Source organism: Opisthorchis viverrini (genome assembly GCF_000715545.1).
Source record: "Opisthorchis viverrini unplaced genomic scaffold opera_v5_362, whole genome shotgun sequence".
Lineage (NCBI taxonomy): Eukaryota > Metazoa > Platyhelminthes > Trematoda > Opisthorchiida > Opisthorchiidae > Opisthorchis > Opisthorchis viverrini.
This window is the reverse complement of record NW_008752013.1, coordinates 131394-154327: the sequence shown is the minus strand read 5'-3', so window position 1 is coordinate 154327 and position 22934 is coordinate 131394. Positions and strand designations below refer to the sequence as shown.

The 22934-nt window shown below is 43.8% G+C and overlaps 1 protein-coding gene across 1 annotated transcript in view; it reads right to left on the bottom strand.

Moving 5' to 3' along the window:
* Nucleotides 1–1090: 1090 nt before the first annotated feature.
* T265_15116 (hypothetical protein) overlaps nt 1091–22934 on the bottom strand; it is a gene marked incomplete at both ends in the record, with an annotated part of 33061 nt that continues 11217 nt past the window's right edge. Inside the window, 13 exons of the mRNA XM_009176671.1 lie at nt 1091–1369; nt 2001–2243; nt 3383–3648; nt 4090–4159; nt 4953–5026; nt 5533–5637; nt 7890–8156; nt 9407–9553; nt 13742–13835; nt 15635–15836; nt 16601–16751; nt 19929–20269; nt 21696–21951. Coding sequence (XP_009174935.1) covers nt 1093–1369; nt 2001–2243; nt 3383–3648; nt 4090–4159; nt 4953–5026; nt 5533–5637; nt 7890–8156; nt 9407–9553; nt 13742–13835; nt 15635–15836; nt 16601–16751; nt 19929–20269; nt 21696–21951 — 2493 coding nt within the window. The remainder of the gene's footprint in view (nt 1370–2000; nt 2244–3382; nt 3649–4089; nt 4160–4952; nt 5027–5532; nt 5638–7889; nt 8157–9406; nt 9554–13741; nt 13836–15634; nt 15837–16600; nt 16752–19928; nt 20270–21695; nt 21952–22934) is intronic.

Below are 22934 nucleotides of genomic sequence, written 5' to 3'. Positions count from 1 at the left end.
TTAATAAAGTGAACTGATTAAGAGCCAAAGATCTCAGTCTGTGTGCATAAAAGTCACTCAACCCATCAACTCAAAAAGGTCTAAGCCTTTCGCTGTCTAACTGCCACACCATTCGAAGGACGCACTAAGGATGAGATACTGTCAGGCTGGTCAAGCACATACAGGAGCAGTCGATGTGTAGAGGTTAGGTTCGAACCACGGCTTGTATGTACACGTTGTCCGGAGGCCAGTAGTCCCTAATAACCCAACATTTGGTCGGATGTTTCACGTGAAGGACACGGACCAAACGGACGCATACCCTGATTGGTCAGAATGCCAGCCAATCCGAATGGAGCAACTTTGACTCGACGCTACTCGCCCCCTCACGGACATTCTGACCGACCTTGTGGGACACTGTGACTACCTTATGAATACGGTCGTCATAATTTTCCTTTCTCTCCATAACGGGCTGTGCAGAGTTACCGTGCCTTTTGATATACCATAGTGGGCGGAGCAGGAAGACAAGGGACCGATACAGAGTTGCACTACTGTTCAGCATGACACAACACATGTCTTAACCAATAGACCATACTGAACCGTGTTCACTCACAACTGATGAATTTTCTACGTCTGCAGCCGACGAAATCATCCTGAAACGTAGCCACTTATCAAATGGTTAATGTTTCCGGTGTAATGCATGAAGGAGATGCGTCTCAAAACTTAATGAATCTACGAGGCTCTCTGAAGTGATTCGACCAATTCGTTAACCCCCAACCGACCTTAATGCTTGCGCAAAGCAGACTGTACGTGAGCCAGAAACGACAGTTAAGAACCGAGCCCTCCCGTCTGGTTGTTTGAAAGACCAAAACGGTTACTTTCTTGTGCCCACTTCGGCTTAGTAAACTTGTGAAAAATTGTTGATTCCCATTGGGTATTCATGGGTGAATTCGGGAAGTTCCCGGGGAAGAAACACTTCACAGCCATGATTCTTTCGACTGGGTCACCCACTGCCATTCGTGGAATATCATAGCACTACTTAGATTCAAAATATGCACGCTCAGGCGTAGTGTAAGCGCACTGTCAATATGAGAAGAACGCCTCGCCACTCACTTCATGCTCCCGCTCACGGAGCTCTTCTAGTTCCAACTCGAACTTCTTTTGTGTCTTCTTGAGGAGACTCCGAGCATCAGATATGTGTCGTTCTGCGTTCGACCTCATCGACTCCATTCTTGCGTTTTGTTCAACCAGCAAACTTTGTGCTATGCTCCTCATGCCTCGGACGCGTTGTTGTACACTGTCTGAGAAAGCAACCAGCAGTGACTTCCAATCCTGATTTCCCGCATGACCAAAGCAAGTGGAGTTCTGGACTGTTTGGTCCAAATCATCAAGCCTAAAAAGTGGAAATATCAGTATTTCTATTATTACTACTATTATTATTAGTAGTAGTATTGTCATTGTTGGCGCGATCAGTTGTTGTGTTGAGTGTACAATTCTATAATTGGACATGGCGTATTAGATAGCCGATGACATCAGTTGATGTACTCGATTCCGTTACTATTATATATGCGTGGTTTTGACGTATTATCTGTATTACCTGCATTACGTATGAAGGAATCGAGACAACAGTCTAAGGTATTCTATACCTTCTAGGCCACGCAGTTGCTTGAATTTGAACAGCCAGGTTCACTATCCTAGCAAGAACTGATTTGCGAGTGGAGTGAGTTGACCATTTTGAGGATAGTGCAGCGTTTGCGACTTTACCAGCAGAATGAGTTGTGTTGTCGCGCTCAGGAAAAGTACCCACGAAAACTTCTCAGAAGTAGCTTGTTCTCCTGAGTTAGCGTCTTCCATATCCAAACCTATTTCACGACAGCTTCACCACGTGACTGCCATTCATATCATAGCACTACTTAGATTCAAAATATGCACGCTCAGGCGTAGTGTAAGCGCACTGTCAATATGAGAAGAACGCCTCGCCACTCACTTCATGCTCCCGCTCACGGATCTCTTCTAGTTCCAACTCGAACTTCTTTTGTGTCTTCTTGAGGAGACTCCGAGCATCAGATATGTGTCGTTCTGCGTTCGACCTCATCGACTCCATTCTTGCGTTTTGTTCAACCAGCAAACTTTGTGCTATGCTCCTCATGCCTCGGACGCGTTGTTGTACACTGTCTGAGAAAGCAACCAGCAGTGACTTCCAATCCTGATTTCCCGCATGACCAAAGCAAGTGGAGTTCTGGACTGTTTGGTCCAAATCATCAAGTCTAAAAAGTGGAAATATCAGTATTTCTATTATTACTACTATTATTATTAGTAGTAGTATTGTCATTGTTGGCGCGATCAGTTGTTGTGTTGAGTGTACAATTCTATAATTGGACATGGCGTATTAGATAGCCGATGACATCAGTTGATGTACTCGATTCCGTTACTATTATATATGCGTGGTTTTGACGTATTATCTGTATTACCTGCATTACGTATGAAGGAATCGAGACAACAGTCTAAGGTATTCTATACCTTCTAGGCCACACAGTTGCTTGAATTTGAACAGCCAGGTTCACTATCCTAGCAAGAACTGATTTGCGAGTGGAGTGAGTTGACCATTTTGAGGATAGTGCAGCGTTTGCGACTGTACCAGCAGAACGAGTTGTGTTGTCGCGCTAAGGAAAAGTACCCACGAAAACTTCTCAGAAGTAGCTTGTTCTCCTGAGTTAGCGTCTTCCATATCCAAACCTATTTCACGACAGCTTCACCACGTGAACAGTCTCGCTGTGTTCCCGGGTCGATGCGGATTATACTCGAGATTCGGTTTTGAAGATCTAAATGGAAAGATCTTGTTGAAACGTGTTTTCGTGAATGAACGCGCAGAGGAAATTCGCGTATGTTTCCTTGAAGGAAAGTACCCACAAGTTCGCCAAAAATTCCTCAACAGCCCAAGAGGGTTTTGCTCACAGTGTAACTTGAATGTTACCCAAGACAGCGGCTTGCTGATTTTGATCAGACAGGCCTAAGCTACTTCAAATTTAGCCTATACTCGTCATTGTTATGAGTGACTCGTCGTGGTTCCGACATGCATCCCAGTGGTTGACACGCGATTCTTCGGAATGACTTGGGAAAGCCAGACATACCCGATTCTGTTAGAGAGACTTTGTTGTCCCAATAGATGAACTTGCCTTTCCAGTTTACAAACACAATCAAATGATAGCGGGAAAGGTCACAAGGGGAGATGTTAAACAAACGGAGAACTTTTTCTGCACTCTGCTATGAACCGGCACATGACTAATATCACGTAATCGCCTGGTTCTCTAGGTGACAAGAAACTAATCATGGAAACCCGACCCCACCAAAATCGATATTTTAGCTCGTACAGCATCAAGATCTAAGTACAAGTCGTTCACTTTACCTTGTAGATGTAGAATTGTCCTTACAAACCGGCTCTTCAGAAGATGACAGTTCCATCCTCAATGTAGAATCAAGATACTGGATAGCATCGTTTAGCAAGCCATCCCATGTGAACATGTTGTGCTGCAAGCAACGTTGAACGTCCGCATGAATCTCTCGTCTCTCGTGTTCAATTTGCTCGTCGAATGTGATCCGCAACTGGGCAAGTTTTTCTTCCAGCAATTTTCGCGCGTCCATAGCCTGCTCAAACTCCAGCATCGCGATTTTCTTGGAGTTAGGCATGGTGGACGGAAAAATAGACATTTGATAACAGTGAGGCCATTTCTGACAAACTCATGTCACATTCAAACGTTGCACTATTGGTTTACCTTCGAAAGAAGTATTCTAACATTTTCAGATGTGATATGCATCCTTCAAACGCTAGTTGGCGATTGAATGAAAACAGAAAGAACATCACGTCCCTTGGAATGTGCTGCCTACCACAGATCGAAATTGAAAGCCCACTTGATATGATCGACAAGGAAGGGTTCAGAGCTAGAAGTCATGATCACTACCAACACAAGTTCTTATCACAAATTGGCAGATATTATAACACCTTAGCGAATATACATTCATTTACAAACTAATTTGGTTTTTCGAGAGACCCACCTGGAACTCAGGTGAATCTCTCGTTTGTGATGTTCCCAGTAGTACGTTACAAATATATACAAGTATTGCTATCTTTCGAACATCGTAGCGACTGAAGCATAAGGAGGCCTGGTGGAGCACATTAAGTTGCCTGGAAACATCACAAACGAGAGATACAGCTCGGTTCCAGGTGAGTCTCTCGAAAAACCAAATTAGTTTGCAAATGAGTGTATATTCGCCAATTTCGTTCAATTTGGTTTCAAGTAGAACATAAGGTTACGCCTACCTGATGAGCCCCAAAAAGGGCGAAACCAGTCTGGGCTGTCGATGGATTTTCAGCAACCTTATGAGTAGTACAATACAATTATAACGCTTTTTTTTCATTATCTTGTGCAGTGACTTTAGGGCGTCCAACATGGTCTTGTATGGTTATTACACCTAAAGTCTTATAACATTGGTGAGAATTCAGAGAACTTTACAACATTTGAAGTATCTTAGGAGGAAAAAACCTCTGAGGCACTGCAATTTAGCCAAATTTGCCATCGTATAAATAAGGCCTCTTTCTGACTACACTATGCGGTTTGGTCTCTTGCGCGTGAAACTCCATGACCTGGTTAACACTAGGGTGATGCCTCAGTGTGCACTCACGTGATGCGTAGCCAACAGGACGCAAAAGTATTCGCAGCGAGTCTAACTGGTTCAATGTCTTCATCTGCTGCGATGATGGCAGTGCAGCTTGGAGTATCTTGGACCATACGGGCCTAGCGATAAAGCATGGACTATTCATTCTACGCCAGGGAACTCGTGATTGGTTGACGGAAAGAGCCAATGAAAACGAGAGACGGCTAGCGCCCACGCCGTATGGTTAGTCCGGTCATTCAGACGCCTGCTGCTCTCCCAGATGAGCGAGATATCGGATCGTACTGAGTGGTTACATATTNGACGTTCCAGCCTGTTCCAATTCGCGACGTAGTTTTGCTATTTCCTCCTCAGCAGCCTTTTTATACTCATCAAATTGCTAAAATGGAGAAGGGTAAATACCTGCAGTTAGCTACGGACATGATGAATGGGGTCGGACGGATGAAGGGTCAAATGCAGTTGTGAACAGTCCAATCCACGGTAATCCCGCTGAGGAGAGCACTCTTCTGGAAGTTCCAAAAAACACTGCTTACCGGCCGTGATTTACAATATTCCGCTAAATTGGGACTTCCCGGCATTTGGAGAAGGTTATGTAAGTGAAGCTTTCAAACAACTGGAGAGCAATATTATAGACTCTAGAGATACGGCTATACTCTTGCGGCGTTTCCGTAGTAGAACATGCGAGACGAACAGTCCAACAGTTTTTCACTAACGTAATCTCGAGTTGATTAGTGTTTTGTTTGGCTTAGTTTTTCGTATGAGAGAGCAGATCAGATTATACGTTCAATAAAATCCTACGTTTTCATAACCAAATGTCTTTCATCAAGGAACAGTAACGAAAAGCTGGGGGGCGAGATGGCCCAAGTGGTTCGGGGGCGAATTTACTGGCCGGAAGGTCCGTGGTTCGAACCCGACCTCTCCCTCTCGACTTCCCCTGTCTAGGATTGGGCAACCTAGCAGTATTCCAGCCCTCGTGCTTCCTTCAGGCGCCTAGCAGCTAGGCACCGAAAGGGTGCTACAGCTGAACGGTTATCGTTATCTGAAAGCTGATTATAAGAGCGAAGGGACCCAGACAAATGTTGGATCAATCATGCAACTAAGTGAGGATGGGTTATGAAACCATGCTGCTGAAATCGGTCCACTCTTTTGCCTGGAGGTGCCAGGCCTCCAACACTGGTGAACTCATGGATGGATTTGGTTGCTAGGCTTATCCAAACGGTCTAAACTTTGCGAATCACTCAATCAGGATGTACACGTGCTGTATATAACCCATACAGCAACAGAGGAGCGCGTTTAAAGACAACAAAACGCTCTTCGTTTAGGGCAAGTCGTACGAATGTACTGTTTGGTCTAATGCAAGGACAGCTGTTCATTCGTTCAACTGAGAGTTTGTCCTGTAGCTGAAGTCAGTCTTTTCAAAAATACCAAAGAGCATAGTACAGTTGCTTCATTCTTATTAGCAATCAGTAGTATGCTTCATGCGAAAATCCGAAAAGTTTCGAATCCGCGACCTCCCGGCTAGTCCTTTGATATCAAACCTTCCGGCCACAAACAACTGATCAGCAGTGCGAGTAAATCGCAGTTAGACAGGATATACCTTTACTTATCCGTCAGCATAGATTGGCTTCACCAAATGTCAACTGGAAAACTTCAAATCTCCTCACTTTACTGAAAATATCCGTTTTTTTGGCAGTATGAAAAGAAAAATCGAAGAATATATGGATTTTTCTGATCAGAAGTGCTACATTCTCAACTACGGTTAAGTTGGATGAGTAGTGTAAACAAGTATAAGTATCAGGATCATTCTTGACGAGTATTTCAACTATGAAATTTCGATTGCTCTTGTCCGGGCTTGAGCGAATTGGCAATATCTCTTCTCTTTGAGATGTATACCAGCTATGCCCTTTGTGTGTTTCGAAAAGTTTTAATGCCCAAAAATCTCGAAGTACCGTTCCAACGGTTGTGCTTGAGAACAGAGGCTTCTGCATTTCGGCTCCGGTCTGAACTGACAAAGTTTTTCCAAGTTTTTACCCTTTACATTCTTATGCCTGTCGCTCCCAACCGCACTACGGTGATTCACCTTCATGAGGACTACTTAAAAAGGAAAGTTCCTATTGAGAGAGAGAGACAGTGGGCCTTCCGGGAATGTGGTCACTTCCCAAGAGGGTCTCCCGGAATGAATTTGTGCTGGACGGATGCTGAGTTCTAGACTGAGTGGAAGGGATGGCGTATAAGACCTACAAGATCCCAGCATGTTCTGCATACGCGGATAGGCCGAGCTAGATTTTATTGCAGCGATGAAAATATTAGGAAAAACCAGCTCCGAACGTAACGGGACTACATAACAGCCAATGGAATAACCGTCTTCGTTGAGACAGATTTCATTGGTTGTTCTTTACTCGACCTTGAGAGATGAGTTGTATTCTTAGAATCACTTTGACCTCTTGTACGCGACAGAGATCAATAGAGCAGCTGGCTCGCATATTCAATGGCTTTTCTGGTTTGGCCAAGCGCACCAGGCGATCTAGCGGCCATCCAGACGGGGGTTCGGGGTGATAAGAAGGTATTAAGTAGACTGTGGTTCACAACAGAAAGAAAACTCAGTTTTCTGCACTCTGAGATTCTACCATCAGCTCAGATAGTCCAGTGTTTTCTGACTAAGTTAGACAGATTGGTAGGAATTAAATTTTTTAGGAGTATTTACCTTTGATAAGGTAGTACCTACACAGTTGATGAGAATCCCACTACAGTCCGCTAATGATCATGCATCTGATGGCGTCGTACAGAGGAGAAAAATCGATATTTTGAACACCATGCTAAGTGAATCAAGAGGCAACTTTTTTGCAATACCTTCGATCGAGCCTCATTTGAATGTCATGTGACGACCATGTTGGGCTGCAAACCAGTAAAGATATTATTACGTCATTATTGCTGAGGGTTATCAAGACGAGTATCGGAGGATAAGTTCAAGGCCAAACGAAAGCCAGACAGTTTTAAAAGCACAAAAATCTCGACAGGTAGTTTCTGTCTTTTTTGCTGTTCCGGTTCTAGTAATCTGTGACGTGATATGACAGGTTTTCCAAAACGGTGTTTTGCTCATCAGTAGAACGTTGATATTGTGAGTTCTAAGAATAGATAGTCTGGTGGATTGGAGGGCGATTGTCAGAGTTTTGTCAGTCAGGAAGCCAGCCTGGTTGCACACAATCCTATAAATGAGATGCAACCGCAGTTCATCGTCTTACCCTGACTATTGCGTTCGTTTCTTCTCTGGTCTTTTGCAGTTCAGCACGAACGCACGCTACCATATCGTTCGCTTCCGTTTGAACGTCATTCAGTCGTGCTTGCCACACGCTCACTTTTTGACGCTCCCAATCGGAAATCTCCTCGAGCACTGTGTCCAACATTTTCCCCATGAATGCTTCTTTGTGCTCTTCGGCTTTTTTGTCCTCAATCATTTGTTCCAGTTGCGCAATCCTCTCCATGTTGGCTCTGTTCTCGTGCGCGTTTTGCTAAAAATTATGCAAGAGAAACAGCGAAATATTTTTCTCAGGCTAGGGGGAGTTTTCAAACCTTAGATAGGACTACCCCATTGATAAGTCGACTTCCCTAGATCGATGAGAGAATGAAATCAACCATCCCACCAACATTTCTTTGTTTCTCCGTCGTTCCTTGGAGCTTAGGTGAGATTCCTCATCTTGATTTTGTTCAGGGATCGCGTTTTTTAAGTTTCAACTAGGTTGGGATGCTTCTAGCTGGTTTTGTTTTATCGTCACCAAGCATAATGTAACGTGAAGTGATCATGGGCGGCAGTACGTGTGGCTTAAGTCCTTTTAAAACCTTAACTTAAGTGCCCTCAATTCCTAATCCTTTGGATAGAAATCTTAGAGTGCCGTGTGGAGGCCGTAACAGCATGACCGTCCAACAAACGCGGTTAGAGTCACGGTTGATCTCGGTTTGAGATATAATCAATGTCGAAAAACGAGCTGTCACGTGTTAAGGGCAGCTGACCAGTCCTGAACATTTAAGAATCGATGGCTATGGCAAACATCAATTTTTTAAACCAGGGATTTCAAATTATGGAATCGGAGCCTGCTTCAGCGCTTCAAAGTACACCTATCACTGATGGGTTTGTTTACGTATTGTTATGACTGTGATGCGTATGCCCTGAAGACGGATACCAAAAGCTTCAGACGGTATTACAAAACTGACGCGTATAAGGTACACAAGCCCGCCAAAAAACAATAGGAAAACCAATCACATAACGGAAAATACAGACAGCCCCCTGGGGTGAAACTGACGTTGCGGTCCTATTGATTGGTTGATCGATGAGTGAACCAAAGCGGGCGTGCGCTACGTCAACTGCGTTTTGAAAAATGCACCGAAGTTAATGGGTCCAACCTAGGGAAAAAATACAGATCGATTCTTGTACGTGACCCGTTCTAACATGCACAGCTTCCATGAAATACCGCCATCTTATCACCGTCTACCTACGTAGTCAGTAAAAGGAAGGCCAAATGAACCGGTTTCTACCACGTAAAACAAGCATTTAATTGGATCCACCAGAAACCAGGAGACAATCGAGTGCAAACAAACCTCATGGTTAGGTGACCTTTGTTTAGAGACGGGCTTTGCGGGGGATGCCGTCATCCAAATCACTGCAGAACGTCTGGCAAACTGAAAGATGGTCCTAGTGACGAAATTTTTATCCAAAGGACTTCACCACGGATATTTGTTTTCAATATGTAACGATGCAACTTACATCCAGACTGTTTTGCAACTCGTCAATCTGTTTCGAATAGCTCGATTTGAGTTGATCCACGACTTGACTCTTTTCAGCCCGCATCTTTTCCACACATTCAGCCAGCGCCTGAGTGTGTTCATGTTGCAGTCGCGAAAGTTCATCTTCCTAAATAAGTGAACAAAATGAGCGTTCAGGGCCGGTTAGGAGTTAGGTTTGACTCGACTGTTAAACAAATTTGAGTTGGGACTAATTTTGATGACGTGGTTAAAATGTCAGTAGTTCACTGTTGAGAGGTATGTTTGATTTGCCTGACCGCTCGTGCACCAGCCTAGTAACTGCCCCGATTAACTGGCCCACCGGTAGGAATGACGCTGCCAGGTGGTGCAACAGAACCTCTTGAACTTATTCTATTGATTGTAGCTGGTCGTGGAATTTGTGGAATTCGAACGCATTTCCTCGTTTTTAACTAAAAAACGTCTCTTTCTGTACTGTATTATGTCCCCCGAATTTCCATTGAAAGTAGACTGTCGCGTCAAATGATTCCAACAGACGAAGGTTGGGTTGCGGCGAGGTCTCATTCCACACCCGTTCTTCGCAAGTGAAGCAAACAGGTTTCCCGCGCATTTCAGCTTCATACACGAACTCACTCGAGACAAAAATGACTGGGAATTTTGCGGAACTTGTTAGTCAGGATAACGCACCTAGTATCCAGAGGAAGTCAACAGAGAGCCGGAGGGTTGGTCACTGATTTGGGTTAGCCAGCGAATGTCGGACGGAAATGGAGATGTCGAAACAGCACAAACTACGTCAATATCTGACCAAGAAAAGTGACATGAGTGAGGAAAGTGACCAGTCAGTTGACTGACTACAGACGGGATAACCGCCATTCCGTTCCCCGATCTGTGCGTGTAAAGTGTGACGTCGTTTTTTGTTTTCAACATTCCAACCAAGCAACAGTTATTGGGCCTACCTGGTCACAAGGAACATGGAAAGTTACGTAACATCAGAGAAATTGAGTCTAAATGAGCACAGGATTACCAGATGGTCACCTGATGTTTCAAAGATCACACCTGAAGAATTCCATGGTTCATCAGAAGCATGTGGAAAAATTGGGCAATTAAAAACCTGATGAAGTCTCGAAAGTCGCCACATCTAGACACCAGACAACGTCCTCATCAGTTCTCAAGCTCTGACATGTTGTCCAGTGCTCCAGTAGATTGTAGATAAAAAGTCTATTTACATCTACAGACATAGTACTCTACTCATAAGGTTGCTGAAAAATGTTCGACAGCCCACTACCGGTTTCGCCCTTTTTGGAGCTCTGCAGCTAGGTGCAGTCCCCGAGCTCCCGGGGACTATTCATGTTCCATTTACTTTTACTCACTAAATGATGGTTTTTCAAAGATCTGCGTAAAAACAGACGCCCATTTGACGTCCTACGGAAATAATGGCAATATTCAGTTGGATTCCTCACTAGATATCGGCTTAGGAAAAGTGTATTTGGGGGCAGTATGATTACTCAGTGGGTGCAGCTCTTGTAAAGAGCCCTTAAAGAAAGTAGTTGGACGGAACTGGACAACATAACTCACGATGGACAACTAAATTGCGCGCCACTCAAAATGAAAAGTGCTGGTCAACGGTTCATCATCATCATCATTGTCAAAATAAAATCAGTGTTCAACACCGACGCTTCACTGCCATAATTGTTAGTGTCATGGTTGTACGTGGGCTTGGATACTGCCAGGGCGCTCATGCCTATACAGGAGGCCGATATGGGTCCTTAACCAAAGACTTTGGCTCAAAAGCCTAACCACAAGACAGTGGTGTTTGGCGTGAAGTGCAAATGCATTACCGTTTCTACGGAACAAGTCGCCACATGTTCCAACCCCCTAGCCGGGAGGACCAGGAGACTGTGTTCGTCAGACCTCTAACCATCGACCAACCTGGTACGAGAGACTCTGTGAGTATCACGGGGACACTCTCCAGTATAGCTCAATGGATCGCTGAGGTTCGCAAACCGTCACCCCACAGTAACGTCCAGTCTCTTCGTGACGGAGTAAACGGTTCACTGGCAATGAACTGAACAATACGAAAAGTGAGTAGGCCGCGGGGGACTGTTTAACTTGGGGTAAAATCAAATGAACCAAGAGCATTTTAGAAGACGGAGGAGTTGTCACGATTGGTAGCTCCCAAAGACCCCACAAAACAACACTCTACCCTTGAATTATTGAGAAATTCGTCCATTACTCAGCAAACGACTCGTTCGGCTTTCGACACAACAGCTGTGACCCGACTGAGAATAATGGGAAGAATGGCGATAAAAATAATAAAGAGTAGTCAATCAATTGGAAAATGTTTGGGACCGATTGGGTAGTCATCGTTTCAGAGAGAGCTAGTAAACAATCGGCGAATGTATTGCTGGGCGAAATTTCGCTTTTGACGGTTGAAATCGCCAAACATCTCAGTGTGAATAGAATAGAGTGCGTGCAACTGGCAAGCGTGTGGAGAGCGGCTATAGATAAGTCGAGATGACACGAGGCGGTGTACAGAGATCAGCTAAATGGTCTGGATCTAAAAGTACAAAATTCAAGCAGGGTATGATCCACTTAACCACCGTCCCAACTTCATTCCAATTGTTCCGGCACCGCTCGACGCGCACGCACCAAAAAATCTGTGAACGACCCCAAGAGGGATATTTCATCAAGGTGTCCTAGACCGGAAAAGCAAGGTCGCAAAATCCAGATTAAACGTGAAAACACCCCCCTCCCCTAACCAATCTGTGTTAGTCACCCTCACTAACGAACAAGCAGGAACATCAGACCGACACCCAGCATTGATCAAGTTGGCTAGCCAAAGGAATTCTCACGGATTGGTTCCCTGACTGTCTTAAAAGCTGATCAACCCGGTAACTTTCTCCCTTGGCCTTACGAAACTTTTGTTTCAAAAACCGAAACGTTGTCTACCAATAAATCCACCGACTGTTGACCAAGCCTCTCTGAAAAAAACTATATAGTTGTCTTTCGGTTGTAAGCCCTTTTGGTGCATAGCTGCCGCGCCACCCGAGGGGAGTACGAGGGCTGAGATGCTGCCAGGTCACCCAAGCGGAGCGGTGGGAACTGACGGATAAGTAATTTGCTCGTTAAGCACTGAGTAATTTCAAGCTTACCACAACAAGACTGTAATGGAATGTCAGCCTATTTGCGCCATATTCCATCGAGTGGTGCGTGTCGGGGTGAAAAATATCGATTGGAAACGGGATAATCACACATTCATAAGAACAGAATAAGCACTAAGATGACAAAATCAGCGTGGAAAATACTCTAACCATTATAACTGTTCGCGAGCCGAATGTAGTGATGAGTAGAAAGCGAACAACTGTTTATGGATGCGGTAACCGTTAAACATGCCTGTTCGGTGACTGCAAAGAAGGGCGAGACCGGTCGTGAGATGTCCAACAGTTTTCAGTAAATTTATGAGTAGCGTGCCCCCTTGATTTTTGTGTGATCTATGGAGCACGCTGTCCGGAGGCCAGCCGCCCTAATAACCGAACACGAAGCATGCCCTGATTGGGCAGAATGCCGGCCAATCCGAGTCGAGCATGTTTGACTGGAGGCTTCCCGCCCCCTCACGTAGATTCTGGCACAAGCTCGTTGAACACTCTGTGACTATCCTATAAGTACAGTTGTAATAATTTTCCTTTGTCTCCATAAAGCGCTGTCTAGAGCTACCGTACTTTTTGATATGCCATAGTGGGCGGAGCAGGAAGCCAAGAGACAGAGACAGGGTTGCACTACCGTACATCAAGTCACAACACACGCACTAGCAACTCCCAGGGAGCCATCGGATAAGCTTCAATTCAGTGTGTATAGCAGACTTACGTAATTGTCAGGATATTGGTGTTTCATAGTGTCACCTACCTTGCCATGTTATCCTCATCAACCAAAGTTCTGAATGCTCCTCAGAGTGCTTTATATTCCCATATATGTGAAGATGCCTTTCCAAGTAACTGGCCCACGGTTCCTAATAGGTGTAAACTCATCGTGTACGTCCAACTCAAGGATGGCTGATGAGCTTGAGTGCAGCAACGATCAGGTCAGGAACAAAATATACTTGGATCATACCTTAAAAGTTGCAGTTCGAACCTCTGGCACTAGATTTCATACATTATCTTGAGCTTATCGTCTGCACTACGGAGGCACATTCGACCCCCCCCACACACACACACACGCATGCCAAATACTGCTGTTATCCTCTCATACATTCAAGAGTTTTTATTCTCGAGGATCAACAAAGTACTTAAAAAGAAGGAGCATTCTCTCAAGAACGAAGCAGAGAAATTATGGAATTGCCTACCTTTTCGGCAAGTTCTTGACGTAGTTTTTTGTGGTCACGTTGAAATTGTCCCTGTACTCTTTCTCCTTCTCGCAATAGGGATGTATTGGCCTCCCTTGATGGGAAAAGGAACAAAAGGACTTTGTGAGCAAATAGCTAAACTAGAATGGCGTTGAAATTGTTCCTGTACTCTTTCTCCTTCTCGCAATAACGATGTATTGGTCTCTCTAAATGGAAAAAAGAACAAAAGGAGTTGGTGATCAAAAGGCTAAACTCTAATGAGTAGTCCGCTATGGAAACTGATGACATATTGTGAAAGCATTACCCAATTTCATGCCGGGTCGCCGCTATCAGGAACTCCATACAAGATGCCGAACAGGAAAACACAGAGCAGTGCAATGCCTCTTGGCATTTTTTTTAATTTAGCTCATATTTTCACCAACATCTGTCGTTCACTTTGGTAGAGTGGTGAGATTTCAGGGACTTCCACAACGCTTACCATTTCGAGTGACTTCTCTGTAAGTATCTTTATCAGTTGTGCACTGCTTACTAACCTTTCTTTCACAAATTTCTTCCTATTTTTCGCTGCGGAAGTTGTTTTGAACGCAAGCTTTCTGTGAGTCGCTGTCACGTGGTGATCCTATAACATACATACTGAAACATCAACAATAATCGACAAGCAGCAGTTTCCAACAAGGAACAATGATCTGCTTGGTCGCTTAGCTCATTGCTTGCTGGAAAAGCATTACATTGTCTCTCGTACTCAACACAGGTGCTCTTCTACAGAAGAACTGACAACTTCCACAAAACGCAACATAATGCCAGAAAGCAGTTTTCCTCAGGAGAGTCAGGTGACCATGAGCGAATGCAAAGCTCGGCTCTCGCAGTCAATGGTCACCCTACTCAGGGAACCGTCACACCGTGGCAGGTGGCAGGTCAACAAGTTGACTGTTTCAATATAATGTGACTCTGTGCCAGTGATCTATTACCTGTATCCTGCAAGGAATTTGGCACTGGGATGGCGATCAGAAGCAACGGTTCCTCCTAAACCGTGTTCCAAGTGTTTTTGGATATTTGCTCTTTCAATTTAGCTACTTGAGTGTAGTAAGTAGTGTATAATTAAACTCGCATATGTTCCGAGTTAACTGGCAATGACATCCCTCCAATTTTCCCACGCCAACTCCAGTGACGTGTTCTCCTAGACCTGTAAACTACCGCCGTCTTTCGAAAGACCTACGAATTCTGATTGGGTTATGGCATATTCACCGGCTAGTTATCAGTTGTTTACAAAAAAGCCACCGATCTTACGTAATGTGGCAAACGTTTCTTCTCCATGATGTTACACTGATTGTTGCGAAAGTATTTAGATGAAAAAGACGGCACTACGACAGAAACTTTCCATTTGGATGTTCTTACCTCCAACTACGGCGATTTTATGACAGTGGACGAGTGTGTTCCGGGTCAACTTTTATTCAGACTACGTTATTTGTGTCCATTATTGTGGAATTAATATTAGCCTACTCATAGTCTTCACATCAAAGCTTTACTCTCAGATCTCGAGAATTTACCTCCTCGCTTGTTCGCTTACTAACGAATAGCATATATTCAATCAGGTCAAAAACGATTGGAACAGACTGGGTAGTCATCGTTCTGGAAAGAGTTTGGTAGCAATCAGTAGATTTATGGCTAAGGCAACGTTTCACTTCGTCAGGCCAAGTGACTGGGTTACGAGATTGGTCGAGATTCAAGGCGAAAGGAGAACCAACCAGATAAGTTGAACCAAATCTCTGTTAGGTGTTGACCGAGGGGTTTCGAGTGTTAGGGTGATTGACCAAGTGTTTGGATGATGGGGAAACCTGCATGGATTTAGGTCCAGTCTAAAGTCTAGTTCTACTGGTGTAATGGTGATACTACTGATGGGAGTGGCACGCGAGTAGTATGTTTTCTTGTAAATTCGCTTGAAAAAGGAGATCTATTGTGGATGTGTGGAGTTGCTTTGTAGCGTTTGCTTGGACTTGAGCAACGCTCAATGAATATCCAGGAAAGTTCAGGAAGTCTCGTTCAAGAGAAGATTGATGTTCAGTTTTTGTAATAAAGATGCATATGAGAGTTTTGCCTTCCTGTCCAATAGTCTGTAAATGGTCAGTTGGAAATTTTCTAAACCTATCGATGGCAACCTAGTCACGTGGCCTGACGAAGCTTTTGTGTCAGACGCATAACGTTGCTCATCAATAAATCTACTGATTGTTACCAAACTCTCCTAAAAGGCGTGTACCTTACCGTACACATGGCATAACCAAATCATCAAATAGGGCGGTAAATCGGAGGTAAAAAACGACGTTTTTAGGTGAGATAAACTGTTTAACGTGTCTATGACTTCGATGTATAATAAAATATGACTGCATATAGGTGTATATGTGAAGGATGAAATGTTAAAGTGGAATAACCGGTAAAAAGAAGCTGAGAAACCAACTACTGACGCCATTAGCCGAAAGTTCGACCGTCAGCCCTAAATCCGTAGTGACAGAAGCTTCCTAACTGCACAGGACAAGCCCACTACTCTAAGCTCCGAAACAGACCAAAGTTCTCTCATGAAGGAGACTACTCATAAGGTTGCTGAGATCTCTTCGACAGCTCACGATCTGTTTCGCCCTCCTTGGGAATCATCAAGTAGGCGCAGTCCCCGAGTTCCCATCAACCTTATGTTCTATTTGAACCAAAAGTTTTTTCCATTTATACTGCTGGTAGCTTTGCCTTAGTTGCTTATTCTCGTGTTAACTAAAGCGATCACTTTGTTTTTGTTTAAATTCTTTATTCGAATGTTCTAACTAGTATAGTTTACTGACCTGGTGAGAAGTTAACGAAACCCTCAAGCCCTACGTGCAAGCCGCTGTTCGGTTGACTGCAACGTTTCCTCCAGCTCTTTCTCCCGTCTCATTCCTCTTTCCTCTCTTCTTTGGCCTTCTTCAACTAAACGACGCAGTTCCTCACTATGCTCTTGGGTTGCAACCTGACATCGATGCTCGTAGTCCTAACGCGGTGAGGAAAATTTTCAGTTAGTACTGAGATAAATTGGGGTTTTTCCAGCTTGTCTTAAGTTAGTTTTATTGAAACGGTGTTTTAGTGAATTACGATGAACTGATGAATAAAATATAAGTAGTGGACGCGAAATTAGAAAATTGACTTTTGATCACCAGTGGAGTCGATTTTTTCGTGCTGTGTTCCTAGCCTCTTTAAGCAAAGCAAACTGATGGAACATTTGCATAAATGAAAACAGTAGAGAAGTGGTACATAAGCTGAACAAGATGAAATTTCGACTCGTCTACCTTCAGCGTAGTACAGTACCCTTCCCCTTAAGGGAGCACTCTGTTGGAAGGCGAGGGTGTTTCATCGACATGAGGGTTTTGGGATGAGGAAACGAATCACCCGTCTCTTTTACTTTTGAAATTACCTGAGAAAAATTCAGTTAGCTCTAGAAGTTCAAAATACCTCCAGCCTTTTGGTTCCCTTGTAAGTGGTCTTCGACTTTTCACCCACCCCCAGGCATTCGCATTACCTAAGCTCGACTTGCGCCAGTCAAGCAAGCAATATTCACCCATTGATGATGTCACCTCTGTCGGTGGCAAGAGATTTACGAGCTAACTGCCGAGCTCGGTCGGTCACCTGATCAAGGAACAATGAATGAACCAGTACTAAAGAGAATTCCGACCTTTTTAACTTGCTTCATTTCACACAAATAACTCCACTATCCCAGTCAATGTGGGCGATATCATCATCAACATCATGTTTTGAAGTAACGAGCCATATGTCTTGTTTCAGTTGCTGTGCAGGGTAGATCTCACGCGACATAACCATACCGCTGCTTGGTACACCTCAATACACCAATGCCAATCTGTTACCGCCTTGATTATCAGTTCGGCAGCATCTGCATGATTCCACAGTCCATTGCCATCAAACATCGTCGATCGTCGTCACGGTTACACAAAACTCCGCACTATCTTGTATATGATATATTAATGTTAGAAAGATATCGATATCACAGACAACTGAAGCTTGAGTATCGATTTGCGCCGTCGTGACCACAGCGGTGGTTCAGCTAACTCCAAAAGCACCATTGTTCCCGCACTGAGCAAAAAAAAACTACAATACAATAACTTCGAAAGCACCTTGTGTTTTTCCTCCCCGTCAATCATACTGAAATTTAATCCCGTTTTGTTTACATCACCAGAATGCAGAGTTGACTAGAATCAAGTTGTGTGACGCAACAGACGTGATCACACATATTTGTGAAAGGAAGAAGGCCTTCGCCTCGGAATTCTTTATTAGAAAATGCCAACTGACCGGTTACAGACCATTGGACAGGGAAGCAAAACTCCCATTTGCATAGTATTTACAAAAACTAGACATCCATCATCTGAACGCGTCTTCTTGAACTTTCCTGGATATTCATTGACTCCAATCATTCATTACTCAAATTCAAACAAATGTTACGAAGCGAATCCTCAGATTCCGCAACAGATCTCCCCTTTTCAAGAGACGCAAAGCGAAATTCCAAGAACAACACATACTACTCGCATGCCTCTCCATCAGTAGTATCACCTTTACATTTGCAGCAATCAGCGAACGGAGGATAGAGAGTTACAGGGTTTGAATGCTCCATCTTGATCAACCTGGTGCGCTATTAGCTAGACGAAGGGGACGACACATTTCTTGGTGCAGGTGAACTGATGGTTGATGGTACCTGATTATTATGGGCCGATTGCAACTCCATTGACGTTGTGATGCATTCTTTTTGTGAGCACATCGATCATTTTGAGGACCAGAAAGTGTCTTTTCATCAGTTTTGAGGCTTATAGGGAGAAAAAAAGCAGTGCGACAGGATTCTGTCCCGCGGAAATCCTCACTTTGATAGAGGTGGCCACTCCTTCGTGGTTCCCTTAATGAGGCTAGTCAAGAGTTGGAAGAACATTCAAAGGTGCACTCGTTGCATGCTTTGGCATTATGTCTGGTTTTCGGAGTCACTTACCAAGTTGTCGGTGTTCAACGTACAACGAGCTCGTTCCATTTCCTTTCAAAAATTCTCCCAGATGGAAAAGGGTTTTCATCCTGGCACAAACAGTCTCCTGTGTTGTATTGTTCAAGGGGTTGAGCACCTTGCGTAATCATTGGTACGAATCGTTGTGGGTAGGTTGTCTCAACAATTTTGTTCAACACAGAGTTCGTTCGAGAGTCAGGTTCCTAGTACTTTTAGCCACGTGGTCTTCTGCTGTCTTGTTGCATCGAGGCCAGTTCCATATTGGGTTGTATATGGGTCCGAATTCCTGACAGCCCAAAAGTAGATGCACCTGCATCCCTACTGAGCTTAATTTGCGACGTCTTTGTGTGATTTCCTGTACTAATGATTCATAATCAGCTACCCTTGTGTGGATGTGCAAAAGTGGTCTTGTCTGTTCGTTTCTGAAACGTATCTTGTGCTTTTCCATTCCGTTTGACAATGGCTTCATTTTGACCTCCAGATCTACTGAGTGGAAAGTGCCGAGGGGTTCGACGGAAGTCGGTCGCGGACAATTAATCAACTTTTTCGGTCCATGAACACGCGCTGGACGGTGATTTATGTGCGAAGTGGACAGTACCCATCCGTCATAGCTCATTTGGTAGGGTACGCCTTCGTTATGTTGAAACTCGACGGTTTAAGTCCATCTTCAAGTGTATGTTTCGGTGTACGTGAATTTTTAACCTTGAAGGCTACGTGAGATGGTATCTCAGAATCGGCTTCCGACATCCTGTGCAATACAGAACTGTGTAGGTCGTGCGCTCTAGAGCCACTCACCTTACACACACAGCCAATCAATATGTTGGGGGATTCACAGGTCCATCTGAGGGCAAACAATACTGTCTTACCTGTAAGGAAACACTTTCCGCAAACTAAAATGGAGTTTACATATAGCCTAAACAACCAGCTGATATCGTGTGAGTTAAACACGTATTTGGATGTAGATGTCACAGGAACTGGACGGTGAAATGACGTTTCCACCATTATGTAAACGAACACACCCATTCAGACGAACGCCAGACTAAAAGTTCAACCATTTTCTGTGATTCTAATCTGTCATGTTGAGCGGATTTTTGTTATTCACGATATTTTCACTAGGTCAATGAAATAATACTAAATTAATTGTTCAACAGTAACATCCAGTACCAGGCTAACCAAAGGAGGCACGATAGATGAAAATCTACCAGTGTAACAATGGATACTACTGATGAGACATGCAAGTAGCGTCTTCTCGTAAATCGGCTTCGCGAATCTTGAAAAGTGGGATCTATAACGGAATTTGGGGATTCGCTTTGTAGCATCTGCTTGCATTTGAGTAGCAGTTAATGAATATCCAGGAAAAATCAGGAAGACGCGTTCAAGGAGAAGGTTATATCTAGTTTTTGTAAACAAGATGCATATGAGCGTTTTGCTTCGCTGTCCAATAGTCCGTAACTGTCCAGTTGATGTTTCTCTAATAAACAAATCCGCAGCAACTGCCCTCAAATTTGACCCGGCTTAATAGGATCGATCGAGATGGCGGGATTATGTTCGAACCACTGTCCCTCCGGAGCGATCACGTGCTCGATTAGATCAATAACTGATAGGAGAACAGTCCCAGTGAGTTGCCCTAGTTCATCTCATGCCTTAAGTCATTTCAAACGTTTCTACTCTGATTTTCGAGTTCCTTTGGCTTTGCTCACAAGAATACGCTCAAGACATTCACGAGTAAAGGAATCTAAAAAGGTATGACTGTACTGTGTGACTGGCTGTACTGTGGTTATTGCAATCACTTTGGTTACCACAGCGATTTAGGACAGGGAACGCCTGTTCTGAACTGTTCATCTATCGTCCATTCCGTTGGGAATTTCGACGCTCTTCTAGGCGAGAGTACAACATTCAAAAATTTGAGGTTACCGATTCATGGGGTATCCACGGGCTAAACAAAGTTGTCTTTCTGTGAAGTACAAACCCTCAAACGAGATCGACTGTCCTTTGTGCGATGAATTTACGACTCCGTGCCATAATCTACCAACTTTCTCAGAAGAAAAGAAAACAGAAATTCATCAGATCTGCCTGATGGCATGAAGCTTGGTGCTGTGAAGTCCCTGAATTTTCTTGTGTCAAGTCCTGTTGACCGCTGTTGGAAGGCGCACTACATCGAGCAATTCTTTCACGTACTTTGCCCGATTTATGTCCGTCACATGGAGACTGGACTTTGATCTAACAAGACAGTTTGTGTGCCCCATGATCCAATGAAATTCATGGGGTATCCCCATTCGACATATCAGGTTTTTCAATGGTTAGAGTGTGACCAACATCGACTCCTGGTCCTCTACGGTTGGGACATATGTGGTGATCTGTTCCTTAAAAACGCCAATCCACATGCATTTTCCACCAAACAGGCTGCCTTGCGGTCAGGTGTTTGAGTCAAACACTTCGGTCGAGATCTAATCCTGGACGCTATGACAGTTTCCCAGCCCACGTACACCCATGATACCTGATATCTACCATGATGGATAACCAAAGACAAGTCGCCTGCGCACCCGATATTCCCTTTTCCCTCGAATCTTGGTGCCCTTGAGAACGATTAGATTGAAGTAAACGTGAACGTACTCGATAGAGCAGGTGTTGATTCATACCTGACTTTGAGTGCTGGGCAAAACGCTTACTGGACAACAGTGAAAAGTACTCATTAAATACACTCATTTGCATATTTCTTCGGTTCTCAAGGGGGACTCAGATGAATCTCTCGTTCATGAGTCTCCCATGAGAACCAAATCGATAGTGAAATCTGCCCAATCTGGGCTCAATTAGAACATGAGTATGACGGAAACTCGGAGACTGTGTCTACCTGATGAGCCCCAAGAAGGACGAAACCGGTCGTGGGCTGTCGAAGAGTTTTCAGCAACCTTGTGAGTAGTTTTGTTTATGAAAGTGTACTGTGATATCTCGAATTTCGTGACAACTGAAACATGAGGCAGCCTGTGTGCAACACATTCAGTTGTAGAACATCATAAACGAGGGGCTTAGTCGTGGAAACCAAATTGATTTGTAAATGAGTATATTTTTCGAAAACAGTCCAATTTGGGTTCAAGTAGAACATAAGGTTGACGGAAACTCGGGGATTGCGCCTAACTGATGAGCCCGAAGTGGAAGGCAGAAACCGCTCGTGGGCTGTCGAAGAGTTATCAGCAACCTTGTGAGTAGTTTCGTTGATGAAAAGTCCTGGTAATGATGGCATCACCGAAGATCATCTGAGCAGTGCAACCACTTGTTAATGAAATCATATAAATGCCGAGGCCTTTTTGCAGCCATCAAATGACACACTGAATTGTGCAAGTAGCTTTCTGTCAAAATATTTTTTCACAGGATTTGACAAATATTCGTAATGGAATGTTTCATTTATTAGGATGTACAGAGTGTCTCCAGAACCCTCGAGGCAACGACCCAATCTTGTTCTGGCGACTGGAGATGTCTGAAATCCTACGCGAAAAGATGACGCCTGTCGGTGAGTGGTAGAACATCCTTCTTCTCAGGAATAAACCTTACAAGTACCAAGCAAAGAGCCTTGGTTCTAGCCGGTTGTGAGTAATAGCGTTGGAGTGTGATCTCAGAATGCATAACGCCTCGCAACCTTCTGTCTATGGACACCAATGTCTACTCAGAAAAATCCCAAAAGAGAAAGACTGCCTTGTTAATTTTGGATAGGATGCTACTTTCACTATAAAGAGTACTATTTTACGGTGCTTTGAGCAATTCTCCAAAATTTCATTTTATTAAACGAAGTGTCTTTTTTGAGTACACCGGAAGGTTGTAGGAAACGGGACCTGTTCAGTGGATCCGATAGCATGACGGCTAAGAAAATGATATCAAACATGCAAATTAGTGCGAGATAAAACAGCGAATACCTGTTGAGGAACATAGTAGTATAGGAGTCTCGTATATGTATGTATAAGTCTTAGTATAGTATAATATATATATATATATATCAATATATTAGTAGTAGTATGGTATAGTATACGTATAAGAATATAGTATAAATCTCTTTCTTTGGGAAAATCATCTTTGTTTGGTTCCATTCATTAGTTGCTCCAAACTCTTAATGGATACTAGTTTAATTCGGTCAGTTAAAAGGGTCTTTCTGGGTGCTAGCTAGAAAACTGACGCTTTCTGATTGGT